The 15,346-nt window shown below is 64.8% G+C and overlaps 1 protein-coding gene across 1 annotated transcript; it reads right to left on the bottom strand.

Moving 5' to 3' along the window:
* Positions 1–27: 27 nt before the first annotated feature.
* Positions 28–14,050, bottom strand: SLC7A10 (solute carrier family 7 (neutral amino acid transporter light chain, asc system), member 10). The gene is made up of 11 exons (XM_012647037.1): positions 13,759–14,050; positions 5,849–6,053; positions 3,665–3,816; positions 3,386–3,511; positions 3,165–3,318; positions 2,356–2,479; positions 2,166–2,269; positions 1,739–1,835; positions 1,354–1,503; positions 582–759; positions 28–380 (listed from the first exon to the last, which is right to left on the bottom strand). The coding sequence occupies exons 1-11, from the start codon at positions 13,907–13,909 to the stop codon at positions 250–252; spliced, it is 1,572 nt and encodes a 523-aa protein (XP_012502491.1). The 5' UTR covers positions 13,910–14,050; the 3' UTR covers positions 28–249.
* Between the last annotated feature and the right edge of the window lie 1,296 nt (positions 14,051–15,346).

Below are 15,346 nucleotides of genomic sequence, written 5' to 3'. Positions count from 1 at the left end.
TGCCAGGGACTCCCCCGAGCACAAGCGACAACCAGCCCTGTTTATTCACAGGCCCTTGCGGGAAAGCTAGCAGGGCAGCGCTAAGACAGGAAGCCCAGTCCGCATCTTCAGGGCTTCCTTACGACAGGCCTCTACGAGTCGGATCTTTTTTTGTTTTTTTTACAGAAAAAAAAACACTTTTTTTGCAAAAACACCTCCTCAATAAACAACATGTAAACAGAAACAGCTGCTTCAGTCTCTAGAAACGCCTCATTGTGCGTTCGAGGGCTTGTCCGTGGCGGGCGGCAGGGCGGGCTGGCAAGGGCCGCTTTCGTCCTCCTCGGGGGAGTCTTGGGGGTAGACCACGAAACACAGCTCCTGGCCCCAGCGTGTCATGGACTCTGAGGACAGACAGATGGGTCTTGGGGCCTGGCCCCTGGGGACGGAGGCTACCCCACCTCCGGACACCTCCCCTGGGCAACACTCGGTGGTGGCTGGCTTGTGTCACCACCTCAGCTGTTGGGAGACCCGGCTGTGGGAGGAGCCTCTGAGAGGGCCCCATCTCCAGGCTCTGGCCACCCGGGGAAGGCTGCCCGGCTCACCTGTGAGTCTGTGCACGCACTTTGGTTTGCTCTTCCAGAACACCCCCAGGAAGAAAATGGGCACCCCCGTGAGGATGATGATGATGCCGACCCCACAGACCATGGGCTCCGAGATGAAGCTGAAGACCAGCAAGAATGCCCAGAAGACCAAGTACGCGACGGGGACGAGCAGGTTCACCTGGGGAAGAGGGAACGGGGACGCCATGGTGCTCCCCTGCCCCTACCCCGGGGGCCTGAGTTGCGTTCCTCTCTCTCCTGGGAGCTGGGGCCCGCGGGGGTCCCTCTGGCACAGCCCAGCGCGCTGGAAGCCAGTTCGTAGGTTGGTCAGTGGCCACACTGTGGCGGAGTTGTCGGTTTCTGCGGCTCTGAGCCCCATGCAGTGGCTGCGTGCAGCCTTGGTGCTTGCACTTGGCTGGAGGTCAGCGCACTGAGCGCTTCTCCACTTAAGGATTTATATGCAAATACAGGGGCTTTTCTTTTAGCTCGGGCTGTGGCCTGGTCTTCTGCTTTTGTGTGGGCTAGTGGTGGAATCCTGGCTCCGTCCCTGGCAGCCCGTGTGAACTGGAGTATTAAAAGCACCCTCCTCCTGGGGCTGCCGTGAGGACTGAGTACGTTAGCGCGTGTGACGCCCTGAGCAGGGCCCAGCGCTCGGCAAAAGCTGGCATTGCCGTCCCTGTCATCACCCGCCCCTGCCCCTGGCACCCGCAGCAGATGACGGGCGGCTCCGCCGGTTTCTGACGCGTCGGCTGTCCCGGCCGCCCCCGGGCCTCACCTTGATGGGCCTGTGCAGGGCCGGCCGCCTCCAGCGCAGCACCAGCAGGCCCAGGACGGTGACGCCGTAGCAGAGGTAGTTGATGAAGGACACGTAGTTGATGAGGGTGTACGTGTCGCCCACAAGCATGATGACCACCGTGGCCCCGCACTGGGAGAGGACCTGGGGCTGACAGCTGGCCTCCCACCTGCCTCCTGCCGTCCCCATGGGCTGCCCTGGGCCTGCGCCCTCGGGCCAGGAGGTCAGGGGAGCCCCGGCCCCTCCTCACACCCCCTGCAGGCTGCCCGCCACCGCCAGCGGCTCATCCCTGCCATTACCCAGAAAGCCTCACATTGCAAGGTGGCCCTGGCTCCACGCAATGCCTGGCCTGAGTCCCCCAACTTACACAGACGAGGAGGGCAGGGATAGGGGTGCAGTGTCTGACATGGATCATGGCCAGCAGGCTGGGCAGGTGCCCTTCTCGGGCTCCAGAGAAGCACAGCCTGGGGGGCGGGGGGGACAGAGATGGGTACCAGCCACATCCCGGACCTGATGTCCCTCTAGAGCTGTCACCTCCGACCTCCTGCTCCAGGACCCAGCAACACCACTGGGCAGTTCTTCCCCTGAGCTAGCCCACCTCCCTCTTGCTTTCTTTCCCTGGAGCTGGATCAGACATTTGTCACTGGTGGGTACATCATCCCAGCTTCAGGTGACTCCTCTACCCGGCAGGGTCTCCCTTCCTTGGGCCCCTCCCAGCACCACTTGGCATGGCTGGCGCACACCTGGGCACCTGCCTTTCCTCCCCACGCCCACCCTCTCCCCAGTCCAGTCACCTGGAGGAGGTGAACAGGTAGCCGTTGATCCCTCCAAACGTGGATAGTGCCACGGAGACGGGCATGACCCACGCAAAGTAGCCCAGCAGCTTCTCCCCGAAGGTCTGGTGGGCACAGAAGAGAGGCCATGTGTGCGGCTGGGGCGGGGGCCAGGGCAGGGACTGGGGACCAAGCAGGGGCCCCCACTCACCACGGCCACTGCGTTGGAGGACAGCAGTTCCTGGGGGGACATGGCCGTGAAGTAGGCGACGTTGGTCAACGTGTACACGAAGGTCACCAGTGGGATGGAGATGAAAATGGCGCGAGGTAGGTTCCTGGGGGTGGCAGTGGGGTGTGTCAGCGTCAGCCCCCGGGAGGTGCAGGACTCAGGGGACCTAGCCACAGGAGCAGCCTTGAGTCTCATCTCCTGCATCTGCTGGGGGCGCTGGGGAAGGAAAGGGGGCGGCCTGCTGCCCAGGACGCAGGGACCCTGCTGTCTGCCTCCTCCCCCGCCCCTGCCTGGGCACGGGGAAGGTGGATGGTCCACGTCACATCCCAAGGGCAGAGGCTGATGTCTACACGTAACCACTGAATCACACACAGCCAAAATCAGCCTGGGAAGTCCCCAAAGTGCCCTCAGAGCCGGTCCATAGCTGGGGTCTCCCCGGGACTCTGGTCCCCGCCCACCCGGCCGCAGCAGTTCACTGTCGAGCGTCAGAGTCACTGGCTTCGTCAGCAGGGACCACACCGTGTGCTTCTGTGTAACTTGTGGCCAAATGCAAATCGCTGCAAATCTATCTACAGCAGGACGGTGACACTCAGTCTTTCTGGGGCCCAGCGAGGGCTGTGACGTGTCCACGGCAGCACAGAACAGGGCCGGGCGGGAACGCGAGCGTCCCGGCTTTCTTCCCAGAGCCCTCCCTGGGGGGCGCGGGTGTGGTCAGCCGGGTGCCCAGTCCGAGCCAGGGCTGCAGCGGGTCTGCCCTTCCTTCCCAGTGCCTGGCCGGGGGCCCCACTCACTTTCGGGGGTCAACCAGCTCCTCGGTGACATAGTTGAGGAAGTTCCAGCCGCTGAAGGCGAAGGAGCCCTGGAGGAAGGCCAGGGCCAGGTGACCCACGGAGGGTGTCGTCCAGAAGGCGAAGGCACTGCTGGGCCGCAGCTCCTCGATGTGGCCTGGGGGCCCAGGGGTCAGGGGTCAGCACGGTCTCCGGGCCCCGCCCACACGCCCACCCGGCCCTACCTTGGAAGATCTGGATGAAGCCCACGCCGATGATGAGCGACAGCGCCAGCAGCTTCCCGCCCGTGAAGACGTCCTGGATGCGCGTGGCCCAGCGCACGCTGGAGCCGTTCACCCAGGTCAGGAGCGCTGTGGAGCGAAGCAAGGCCGGGCGCCTGGGCCAAGAGCCCTCACGCCGGGCCGCGGCACGGGGACCCCAGCCCCTGACGCCGCTGTCCCCCCGACACGGGGCCGTGGGCTGCTCTGGGACAGAGGCCCAGCCCTGAGCCCCGGGGCACTCACTCAGGCAGGCCATGGACAGCACTCGAGAGGCGGCGGCCGGGGGGACGCAGTTGGGGAACACGGGCTGCAGCACGTAGTTGGAGAAGGTCATGGAGATGACAGCCAGGCTGGTGGGGTACATGATGAGGACGGCGCTCCAGAGCAGCAGGAAGCTGGAAGGAGCGAGGGCCGGGGTGGCGCAGGCATCCGGGGCTCCCCCAGCTGCCAGCGGCCGCTCTGGTCCGGGCAGGCCGGGTCGGCCTGGTCGAGGCCTTGCTGCTGCGTTTACGGACTATTTTAACGGAGGAGGTGTTAAAGGTACCTATACAGCGACAGGGTTGCCCCTGGGCAGGTGTTGGGAAGGACAATGGAACCAGACGTCTTTCTCCCATCCAAGTACTGACCAGGCCCGACCTTGCTCAGCTTCCGAGACCAGACGCAATCTGGTGCGTTCAGGGTGGTATGGCGTAGACATTCGAACATCTTTCTAAAGTTTCCTGAGCCAGGGTGGGTTGTCCCCAGACCCCTAGTCTTCAGCCATGGCTCTCGGCAGAGTCTTGTGGCCTGGCTGGCTCTGAGCTGTGTGCAGGGCCTGTACCTTGGCTGGGGTCGGGAGTGGCTTACGCGCCTTCTACCTGGTTCTCGCCTCTGTAGGCGCCCACGTGGTGGTGGTGGTGGTGGGGCGTCTGCGCTCAAAGCTGTGAGGCTGACCCGTTCCCAGGGGCTCTGCCTGCACCCCGGGGAGACTCTGCCCTCGGGGGTGGTCTGAGCCCCTGGCCAGCCCTCCAGGGTAGGGACTGCCACGTTAGGGACACCAGCCACCTCTGGGTCACCAGGTTTGATGCGCTCCTCTGGGTCCCCGCCTTGCTCTGTAGCCATGACCCTTCCCCTCGCTTTTCCCCACTCTCCTCCCTTCCGGGGCTTTCTAGCTCGACGGCTTTCCTCCCCTGCTGGGGGTACCCTCTGGCCACTCCTCCATGCCAGGTGCCTGTGAGTAGCATCCTGGGCCCTCTTCTCCCTTCCGAGTGTCCTCTCCAGGCCCGGAGCACGATTATCCTGCTCCGTTCTGTTCCGGGGACACGCTCCCCCAGAAGAGAGCACACACCCACAGGGCGTGCGTGCCCTGGCAGGGCCCCTCCTGGCTGCCCAGTTAAGGGCCTCCGGCCTGTGTCCCTCAGAACCAAACTTCGTCCACTTCAGCCTAGATGTCTCCTCTGAACTCCAGACCACCACGGAGCCTCTCAGTGGGACAGTGGGTGCCCCCGCGGCATCCGCCTCTTGCTCGTGCTACACTGGCTACCACGTGCTCCCAATTTAGGCTCCTAAAGGATTTTAGACTCTGCCTGTACCTTTGAGGTTTTTGGCACGACTCAGCTGGACAAATGCAACAGCTTCAAGCACTCCAAGCCCTGGTGCCTGCCACGTACCCGACCTCGCCTCTGGCCGCAGCAACACACTGCGCTCACCCGGGCCACCACGCCCTCTGCCATGCTCCCCCATCCTGGGTGCCCTCCCCACGGGCAGGCTGGCCTGGCCGAGAAGAACCCCATCCTCCTTCCTGGCCCGGGTGCACACCTGGCTTTCCCTGGGAGCCTGCCCTAGGTGACGAGCGCTGTTCTCGCTGCTCTGCGCACACCCGCGAAGCAAGGCTCTTGCAGGTCTTAACCACGTTTGAGGGGCTGTTTGCATTCTCTGCTCTGTGAGCAACTTGAGGACGGGGACAGATCTTTTGTCACTGCGTCCCCAGCCCTCAGCTGACAGTAGGTGCTCAGCAGATGTTCGCGGTGAATAGAGGAACGTCAGGGAACTATTTAAAGGGGATTCTTGCAGGGCATGTGATAAGAATATCCTGCCTACCCCTCCGCTCCTCATGCAACACACGGGCTTACCAAAACCAAGGCCCCGCCGTGCCTGGGTCCCAGCATGACTGCGGGCTGGGATGGTAAGAGCCTCCCCGCCCACAAGCACGGGTGGGGAGGGGAGCTGAGGGGTAGCTCTATTTAAGGGGCCAGCCGGAGTGCCCAGCAGACAGCAGCGGGCTGGGGTGGGCCTTGGAAGGCTGCCCAACAGCCCCACTCCTTCTCTCCATCCACCCCATGACCCCCCTGTGATGGGGGAAGCAGAAGGGGAAACTGAGGCCCAGGGCCCACTGGCCACCCCACTTTGGAGAAGCTGGCCCCTGCCCCGCCGGAGCCCCACACTCACCCAGCCAGGCCCCCGAAGATCTCCGTGACGTAGGCGTAGTCCCCGCCGGACTTGGGGATGGCAACTCCCAGCTCAGCGTAGCAGAGGGAGCCCAGAGCGGTCACGCCCCCGCCCAGAACCCAGACGAACAGGGCCAGGCCCACGGAGCCCGAGTGCTCCAGGACACCCTTGGGTGAGATGAAGATGCCCGAGCCGATGATGTTCCCTGCGGGGGGAGAGGCGGGGAGGTGTCAGGCCCGGGCTCCGCTTTAGCAGCCCGGCCTCTGTGGGAATCCGGATGTTGCGATGAGGAAGGGAGCCCGGGGTGCTCCCTGGAGGAGGCGGCGTGGGGATGGTGCTGGGCCCCCAAACCTGGCAGGTGCCATTGGGGCTCATTAAATGCCCCCTCCTTAGTCCCTGGCATGGGAAGGGCACCTCGTCCAGCCAGCCAGGTCCTCCGCTGGAGACGGGTTCTGTCTGTTTTTCCGGGCTCTCCACTGACCCCTGTGAGGAGGAGCCACAGAGCGAGGCGGCCCAGCCACCTTAACGATGGCAGAGGTGGCTACTCCCGCGCCCGCTCGCACGGCGCATGCGCAGGCCCTTGTCCGCAGCCACCTGTCCCCCCTCCAACCTGCTGTCCAGAGCTCCCCTTTTACAAAGCAAGACCTTGACCACTCTCCCGCCACTTTCCTATCGGCCAAAGTCCAAACTCACGCAGCGGCTCAGGGAGTACCACTTCTTCCATGAAGCCCTCCTAGACCTCACTGGGTTCGGGCTCTTCCTCTCACTTCACAGCCCTGCTCTGTGCTCTGTTTCATCCTCTGTCTTCTATTTCCCTGTCAGGGAACACCCCCGGCCCCGCTTCCTGGGATTCTCCCTGACCTAGAGCTCAGGACATGGACGCCGACCCCGACGAGACCTTGTTTTCTGGTGCTGTTAAAATGTTTCAGGTCCTGGGCACGGCCCGGTGGGGCAAGGAGAGGAACTGGCAGGGACGGTGTGGGCAACGGCGGGTGGCAGAGACTCTCACCCTGCCTGGGGTCCCTGCTCTCCTTGGGGCAGCCCCTGACCGTAGGCAGTGCTCGCGCCCTAACCCCAGGGACACGCAGGAAACCCAGCTGGGGCTCAGGGGCCTGGGGCCCTCCTTCTGCCCAGGCCGGCGGGGCACCCCCTGCTGTCCTCTCCCATCCCCTCTGTAAGGTGGGGTTCTGGCGAGGGCTCAGCGAGATGTGGCGTGCGAAGCCCTAAGCTCGCTCGCGGCTGCGTCTGCGAAGCGCTTTGCATCTTCCTTGGCGTGATTCTGCGTGTATCCCGTGGGGAGGGGCCCCTCTGCTTCTGATGCAACGCGAAAGCGTCAGGGGTCCAGCCGTGGGCTGCAGAGCCGGTTCCCAGGAGGAGTGAGACTCCAAGCGCCCACCTAGCCCTGAGCTCCCGGCAGTGAGGGCAAAGTGGGGCGAGGTTCTGGCTACGTGGGCTCCCCGTCTGTGCGCGCGAAGCAGGGGTCTCAGGGGAGGTGTCCACGAGGGCCTGCCCCGGAGGACATAATCCCAGAACTGCATGAACAGAAGGGCTGACACTGGTGGGACCCGGGGCTCAGCTTCTGGACAGGGATGGCCTCCACCTGCCAGGGCCCCGGGAGGGCGCAGCAGGGCCCGCCTACTCCACCTGCCGCCTGCAGGAGGGGCTGGGCGAGGACACAGCTGTGGCCGCCAATCTGCATTCGCTCCCTGTCCACGGCGCTACCCCCGTCCCCACCCCCGGCCGACACAGATTTCCAGTCTGGATGCTACGACACCCCACTTGGTTTTCCGGTCACATCCCGGGAGTCCTAAATACATCTAGATAAAGACGAAATAACTCCTGGGCCCCAACCCCCAGAGGTAAGCTGTGCCCACGGTCTGCTTCCAGGGGGAGAGGAAGGCCTCCCCCATCTCCCGCGAGGGGCCCGGGGCCTCGGTGGGCTGCGGGGTTTCTGAAGGGCCTTTGAGTCTGCTCCGTCCGGCAGCAGTGCCTCTGTTCTCAGGACCTGGCGGAGGGGGATTTGCCAAAAGCCAGGGAGGCTGGGAGCCAGCGGGGGCTGGGTGGCCTTGGAAGGAGCTGAGCATGTTCGGGGCACCCCAGGCCCCGAGCCACCCACCCCGCACAGACCCCCCACTCGGCACAAGTCAGCCTGGCGGGGCCTCCTGGCTGCAGCCCTTGGGGGAGCCACACCCGCCACCTCGTCTTCCAGGACTGGGGTCTGGAAGGGTCATAGCACCAGCTCTGCGCCCAGTGCTGGAGACGCGGATGCTGGGTCCGTGGGGTGGGGGACCGCCACTGTTTTGAACACGTGGTCTTACACTACAGTTCAGGACTTCTCCCCATGTGGCTCAAAGGGCCACGGGAGCTAGCCCGTGTCTCCGAGGTCCTCAGGGGCCTCTTGCTCTGGGCCTGGACAACCTCCAGCATCTGTGCCAGGACTGTGTGGAAGGTGGCAGAAACCCCACCATGGTCCACTGGCTGTCCCTGGCACCACGCGGGTGGGCGGGACTCCGCGGGAAGCAACGGGGCGGTAGACTTGGGCGAGTAGCGGAGGGCAGAGGAGGAGGAGGGAGGATCTTCGGGACAGGGTCGGGGTCCCCCGTGCTCGAATGGTTATAGGAGGTGTGGAGGGGGGACCGCTGCAGCTGGAACTGGGGTGTGGGGGTGCCTGCCAGAGCCCCCGGTGGTGGTGGGCTCAGCCCCACGTCCAGCCCAGCAGATCTGCCTGGTGCGGGGACAGCAGTGGCAAGTCCAGCCTTCAGGGCCCCTGTCTGGAGGGGCAGGAACTCAAGGCCTGGCAGGACCTGGGGATGTGGGACGGGCGGGAGACACTGCCGGGCCCCGGTCAGGTGTCTGACCGATGGTGACCAGAGAGACGGGGGTCCTGAGGCCACCACGTCATTCGGGTCCTGTCCACCCGGGGGGACAGCTGCTCTGGGTCCCGGCAGGTCCTTGGCAGGGTGGATCTCCGGGCGGGTAGGCAGGGACGTGGGTGCCCCCACCAGCCACCCGGCCCCTGGAGTCTGCTCCTCCCGCCCCCTTCCTTGAGCCTTCGCTTGGTGGTTTTATCACATTAAGATGTTCGGCCTGATGGGGCTTACCCAGCTCCTCGGAGGGATGAAGAAAGGGCCATTGTTCCCCGTGGCGGCCGCGGTGCGCGCTGACCTATTTCTGGGAGGCAGCGGTGGACCACGGAGGTAGCAGGGGTTGCCTGTGCAGGTCGCGTCGGCAGAAGGAGCCACCTGCCCACGGTGTGTGTGGGGGGCACACGCAGTCTGATTTGGGGAGGGGCAGGGAGGGCCAGGACGCCGGCACCACCCCTCACCCCTAGAGACAGTCAGGAGTCGGTTGTGTGACTGCAGGCCTCGGCTGCCTGCTCAACCTCAGTTTCCCCATCTGCCAGGTGCGGCCACTGGGCTAGGGGGCAGCAGAGGGCTGGCAGGGAGGATGGACCCTGCACATCTGCACTGGGCCAGAGGAAACCGTCTGCTCGGCGCCCCCGTCCCCACCGTGGCGGGCCCCTCCCCAGCTCACTGGCCTCCCTGGAGTAACACCAGACCCGGGAAGCTCTCCCGGACCGCCTCCCTTGGCCCCTCCAATCTGGACCCTGCCCCACGCCGTGGCACCGGGGCGTGGCTGGGAAGGGATCCTTCCATCTGATGCAGGTGTGCGTGACCCTGTCTGCACGTCAGACGCCGCAGGACGTGCTTATGGCTCTCACTGTTGTCTCCCACGCTGGAGACCCCCGAGGCCACCCAGTCTTTCCTCTGGAGACCGGAGCCATGTGGGACCCCGACACCCTGGGGGTGGGCGGCCAGAGCCCGTCAAGGCCTGGGTGAAGGCTGTGCCTCCAAGCACCTGAGCGTGCTCACCCCTCCCAGCAAGCATGTGTCACGTGCCTCTCCGGGAGGACAGCTGCGCCCACCGAAGTCCTGGCAGAACCCCAAGGAGGTGAGTGGGGACATCCAGGACGTGCCTGGAATTGCTACTTGGCGGGTGCGCACCTCCAGCCTAACCCGCTTCCTGGGGGGGGAGGGTGCGGATGTGTGGAGCCCGCTCCAGCTCCCTCCGCCCAGCCTGGCCCAGCCTAGCGAGCCTCCCCGCCCCGTCTCCAGGCTGAGTCTCGTCATGGTCACCGATAGCTCTACGTCGCGGCATCCAACAGTCACGCCCTGGGCCACGTCTTACTCGTCCCATCAGCGGCAAGTGGCTGGTGGATCCCTCCCCTCACTCCCCTCCCAGTCTCCCTCCGACCTCACCGGCTGCTGCTTGGAAACCTTTGCAGGAGTCTTATCTCGCCCAACTTCTAGACGCTGGGCGCCCTGGGCTCTGTCCTCAGGCCTCTTCTTTTTTTTTTTTTGAGACAGAGTTTCACTCTGTTGCCTTGGCTACAGTGAGTGCCGTGGCGTCAGCCTAGCTCATAGCAACCTCAAACTCCTGGGCTCAAGCGATCCTCCTGCCTCAGCCTCCCGAGTAGCTGGGACTACAGGCATGCGCCACCATGCCCGGCTAATTTTTTTCTATATATTTTTAGTTGTCCAATTAATTTCTTTCTAATTTTTAGTAGAGACGGGGTCTCACTCTTGCTCAGGCTGGTCTCGAACTCCTGAGCTCAAACAATCCACCCGCCTCGGCCTCCCAGAGAGCTAGGATTACAGGCATGAGCCACTGCGCCCGGCCTGGGCCTCTTCTCTTGTCTGTCTATACTTGGTCCCCTGGAGACCTCACCCAGCACCCTGGCTTCTGCTGGCAACGCCCACATTTATATCCCCAGCACCGACCTCTCTGTTCAACGTAACCTGTATGTCCAACTACTCACCAAATGGGCGTCTCACACTGAACATGCAAAGCGGAATTCCTGACTGTCACCCTCCTGCTCTTGAGTCAGCTCTCCTTCTCAGTCTTCCCTGACGGAGAAATGGCAAACCATCCTCCCCACTGCTCAGGCCATCACCTTGTGTCCCCTTGACACGCCCCACATCCAGCTCATCACAAATCCTCTGGCTCTACCTTCCAGATACATCCAGAATGTTGCCTCCTCTCCCACCTCCGCGGCTGCCTCCCTGCCCTAAGCCCCTGCGGTCTCTGTCCCAGGGGACCCGTGCAGCCTCCTGACCCGCCTTCCTGCTCCTGCGTCCTCTTCTCCATAGCAAGCTCGCTAAGTCCCTTCCCGTCCCTCCTCTGCTCGACACCCTCGCTGGGCTCTCACCTCACACAGAGGAAAGGGCACGATCCTCGCCGTAGCTTGCAAAGCCCCCCACAAGCTCACCCCACCCCACTCCCTGACTCCCCTCTGACCTAAATCCCCCTCCTCTCCTTCCGCAGCGCTCATGGCGGCCCCGTGGGCTGTGCATTGATTGGCTTGTTAGCCTGGTTGCCATTTGACCCCATGCTGGATGTCAGCTCCAGGAAAGGGATTTTGGCCGACTTGTCCCTGTCGTATCCCCAGCACATGCCTGGCACTGTTCAGTGCATAACTGTTGAATAGATGAACGAGCGTGGCCAGGGCTGGCACAACCCCATCCTGTCACTGGGGCTGCCCCGGCCCCCAGTGGGGTCCTGGAGCACACCAAGGACCTCTGACCCTCGGCAAGATGCAGCTTTGGGTCCCGTTTTCTCGTCTGTAAATGGTGCCGTGGTGAGGCATAGACAGGTCCTACATGGCTTTATGTCCCCTCAGGGTCCTGGTGAGGAGGGGTCCATCCTCTCTGAGGAGTCACCCACTTCCAGCCCTGGAGATCAGAGGGTCCTGGCTGAGGCCGCATGAGCAGGGATTGGCTCCTGAGATGAGGGCTGTAAGGTAGAGCCCGGAGGCCCTCAACACACACCTGATGCACAGACACCTGGGGGACACTTGCCGCCAAGGGGGAGAGTAGAGGAAGAGCCTGGCCAGCAACCCAGGGATGACTCCACTCCGGTGGAACTGGGCATGTCCCTTCCTTTTTCAGGTGGGGGGGCCTTCCCTGTCCATCCGTTGGTTTGTCCATCCACAATGGAGCGGGGGCTCAGTAAACCCCGGGTGCAGGAGTTCCCAGCTCAATCCCCAGCCCTCTCCCGTCGGGAGCGCTGAATCTGGCCCCGATGTGCCCGGCATCCGAGCAGTCTGCAGGGCACTGGACCGGGAGGTGAGTTTAAATCTGGTACCAAATCCTGAGTCTGCCACTTGTAGCGGCGCCAACCTCAGTTTCCACATCTGCAAAACGAGTGTAAAAATTCCTGTCTTGCAAGGCAGGCACGAGAATCACGAGACAAAGGAACATGTGTTCGTGACGTAGGAAGTGGTTTTATGAACAGGTATTCGATGTGATGATGTTCTGCACAGCCCCTGCTCCAGCCGGCTCTACGCCCTCCAGCCTGGCCACCTCCCCTCCCGCTGGTGGACACCATCTCACACCTGTCCTAGCCAGCCCCTTCCTCGGTCCCCATCCCTGAAAGCCTCACTCCTCAGTCTGGGCTGGGGCAGGGGTAGAAGGGGAGAGAATGATCGCATCTTCTGGGAAGGTCTATTTGGAAGTCGGGGAGGCCACAAGTTCAGAAACTGCTGACAAAGATAGGTGATAGGGCAGGATGAAAGTTCTCAAGATTTTTACAGCTACCATGTGACATTTTGCAGGCAGTTTTGACTTCGACCAGGCTCCCCAGGGTAGCGGTGTGGAGGAAATGCCGCCCCCCAAATCCCGAGGAAAAGCTCTAGCCAGCACCTTGGCCAAATCCCGGGAGCCCAGGGCCAGATCAGGACCGGCTGTGTTCAGGGCAACTCTTGATGTGAGGGGCTCTTAACACAGGGGTGGAAGGGGAGGAGGAGGGACCCTGGGTCTGCGCTGCTGAGCCTCCAAACTTCCTCCACCTCCAAGGGTCTGGGGGTCGCAGGGTGGTGGATGCACAAGCAGCTCCCACTGGCAGGGGAAGGGGCGGCTGGCAGGGGGTAGGGCAAGAACAGTCAAGGCCCCAGTTACCCCCAGAGGGTGTCTCCTCGGTCACAGGGGACCACAGAACAGGTCCCTCCCAGGAGGGGCTCAGAGACGCCCGGTATGGAGAAAGGCACAGGTCTGGATTAGCCCAGTTCCTGAGCAGTCAGCATTCGTGACTTGGGACAGGGGAAGGACCAATCCCACCACCATTCCCTGCCTACGCAAAAGCCCCTCTGCTGGGGCAGCAGACATGGCCTATGGTCAGGCAGGGAAGCCGGACCACGCGAGTGCCTGCCGGTCCCAGCCCAGGCAGCAGCTGGCCTTGCTGCCGGCTTGGTCTGCTCACCACGGCCTCCCCAGTCACTGGCTGTTCCGCCTCCTCCCCCTGGGTCCTGCTGCCAAACTCTGGTGATTACACGCTCTGAACACATTTGGCCTTTGCACGGGCTCTACCTGTCTGGTCTACCCACAGCCCCTCCTGCTGTCCAAGAATAAATCGCCGGCACTGCATGGCACCTGGACCTGGCACACAGCGGGCTCAGACCAACCCACTGTCCAGAACCTGGGGCTTCAGCCCGCTCAGGCTGGCTGGTCCCTGCACTTTTGAGTCTCGGGGCCCCTAGGCAGGACCGTGTCATTCTCTCCATTCCACAGTGGAGGAAACTGAGGGTAACTGCCTTGCCAAAGCTCCCCAGCAAAGCCAAGCCAGGAGGAAGATCCCAGTGGCGGACGGGACTCGAAACTGTCCCAGGCGCAGAAACTTCCCAGGCGTCTGGGGAGCAGGGAACAAGCAGCTCTGTGCCTGCTGTGCCAGCCCCTGTCCTGCCAGCCCGTGCCCTGCGTGCCACGCACTCCGAGTCTAGGCACAGCAGGTGCTCCAGGCGTCTGCTCGCCCGCGGTGCCACTGTCGCGGACCCGCAGGAGCGCGGGAGAAGGGGTGCGCCCAGCTCCGAGCAGCCGTGCGCCCCGCAGCCCGGGAGCCCGCCGGGGCCTGCTCACCGATGATGATGCTGCAGGCGCTCGCCAGCCCGATCTCCTTCTTGAGCGCCACCCGCTCCGAGGCGCCGGGGCCCGGGCCCGGGCCGGGGGAGGGCGAGGGCGCGGGGCCGGGGTTCCCGCGCCCGCTCTGCTGCTGCGTGTGGCCGGCCATGTCGCTGTCCCGCCGCGTCCCGGCCGCCTGCGCTGCCCCGTCTGTCCGGCCGGCCGCCAGTCCGCGCGTCCGCTCGTCTGTCCCCCGCAGCCGGGACAGCGTCCACAGGCGGGCGCATGCGCTGGCGCCCGGCCCGGGACCCGAACCCCCGGGCGGCGGGGCCCGAGGAGGGGCGGAAAGAGCGCCGGCCAGCGGCCCCCTCCCCCACGCCCCTAAAGAGAACCGCCCCTCCCCCGCCAATCCCGGCCCGGGAAGGAGGCAGAGGACTTGGGGCAGACCCAGGAAGAACTTCCCAGCTGAGCGAAGGAAGGGTCCCGGCTCTGCCCGAGTTACGTCCGTCCTGGGGGCGGGTGGGGGCGGGGCAGAACGCAAAGGCAGGACTGTCCCTGCCCTCAGGGAGGCCGAGGAAGCCGGTGGTAGTAACAGCTGTGTCTGGGAACCCACTTGTGCCCCCTTCAACACTCCTTAAATCCTCCGCCCCGATGAGCGCGTGCGTGTGGGGCGGGGCGGGGCGCGCAGGTCGGGGCCGCTCTCAGGGGGAAGTCGAGGCCCAGAGGTAAGCAACGGTCACAGAGCGAGTGGCGGTGTTGACGCCTCGGGCGGGAGGTGAGGGACAACCCTGGGAGGGCTGGGGGCGCCGTCCCGTGGCTCCTGTGCGGGGTCAGGAGCCCCTGCGCGCCCACGTTCCCAGGCCCGAGGAGACAGGGTCGGGGCGAAGACCCCGAGTCCCCAGCCCTCATCCACAGGGCGCCCGAGGCCCGTGGGAGTCCTGGCCCGCCCGCCCCACCGGGCTCTGAGCTGCGTCTGGCCTTGGTCCCGACCGACCGCAGACTCCTGGTCACAGGTCAGAGTCCGGGCTCGGCGCGCTAGAGCCGGGGTCTGTGGCGCGGCCCCGCGCGCTCCGGCCCAGCTCAGCGGGGCCCGGCCGCCCGCAGCGCCCGGAGACACTGAGAACGGGGCTGTGGTCGCGGAGGGGCCGGGCGTGCAGGGTCCCGGGGAGGCCGCCGCCCCCCGGAAGCCGCCCGGATTGCGCAGCCCCGGCCGGCGGAGCGGATACAGCGGCGCGGCGGGCGGGGCGCGCCTGGCACGGTGCGGCCGGCGGCGGAACAGCCTTTGTGTTTCGCTGGCGGCCGCCGAGACGCGCCGTCCCCTGCATGTGGATGAGGCCGCGGCGGGCGTCCAGGTCCTCCCCCGGCCGCGGCCTCTGGGTTGGGGGGGCCGGGCCCGGGGTCCGACGGCCGCAGAGTGGACCCGCGTGCAGCGGGGCGGGGCGGGCGCTTTGCCGGCAGGAGGGAACTTCGAAGCTGGGGGCGGGGACCTCCGGGTAGGCGCAGGAGACGCGGGACCCGGGCTGGGCGAGCTGGGGGGACGCGGAGGGGGAGGCCCCCGGCGAAGCTTCGTCCCTCGCGCTCCAGTCGTCGGAGTCCCGCATTCTTG

The sequence above is a fragment of the Propithecus coquereli genome, unplaced genomic scaffold (genome assembly GCF_000956105.1).
Source record: "Propithecus coquereli isolate 6110/MARCELLA unplaced genomic scaffold, Pcoq_1.0 Scaffold254, whole genome shotgun sequence".
NCBI classification, from domain to species: Eukaryota; Metazoa; Chordata; class Mammalia; order Primates; family Indriidae; genus Propithecus; species Propithecus coquereli.
Note: the sequence above shows the minus strand (reverse complement) of the source record. Positions and strands in the feature narration are given on the sequence as shown.

Coding starts and splice junctions, on each gene's coding strand:
- SLC7A10 (XM_012647037.1), bottom strand. CDS start 13,909: ATGGCCGGCCACACGCAGCAGCAGAGCGGGCGCGGGAACCCCGGCCCC. Junction 1,836..2,165: donor TACCTGTTCACCTCCTCCAG/GTGACTGGACTG, acceptor CCCGCCCCCCAG/GCTGTGCTTCTCTGGAGCCC. Junction 381..581: donor GTGCGTGCACAGACTCACAG/GTGAGCCGGGCA, acceptor GTCTGTCCTCAG/AGTCCATGACACGCTGGGGC.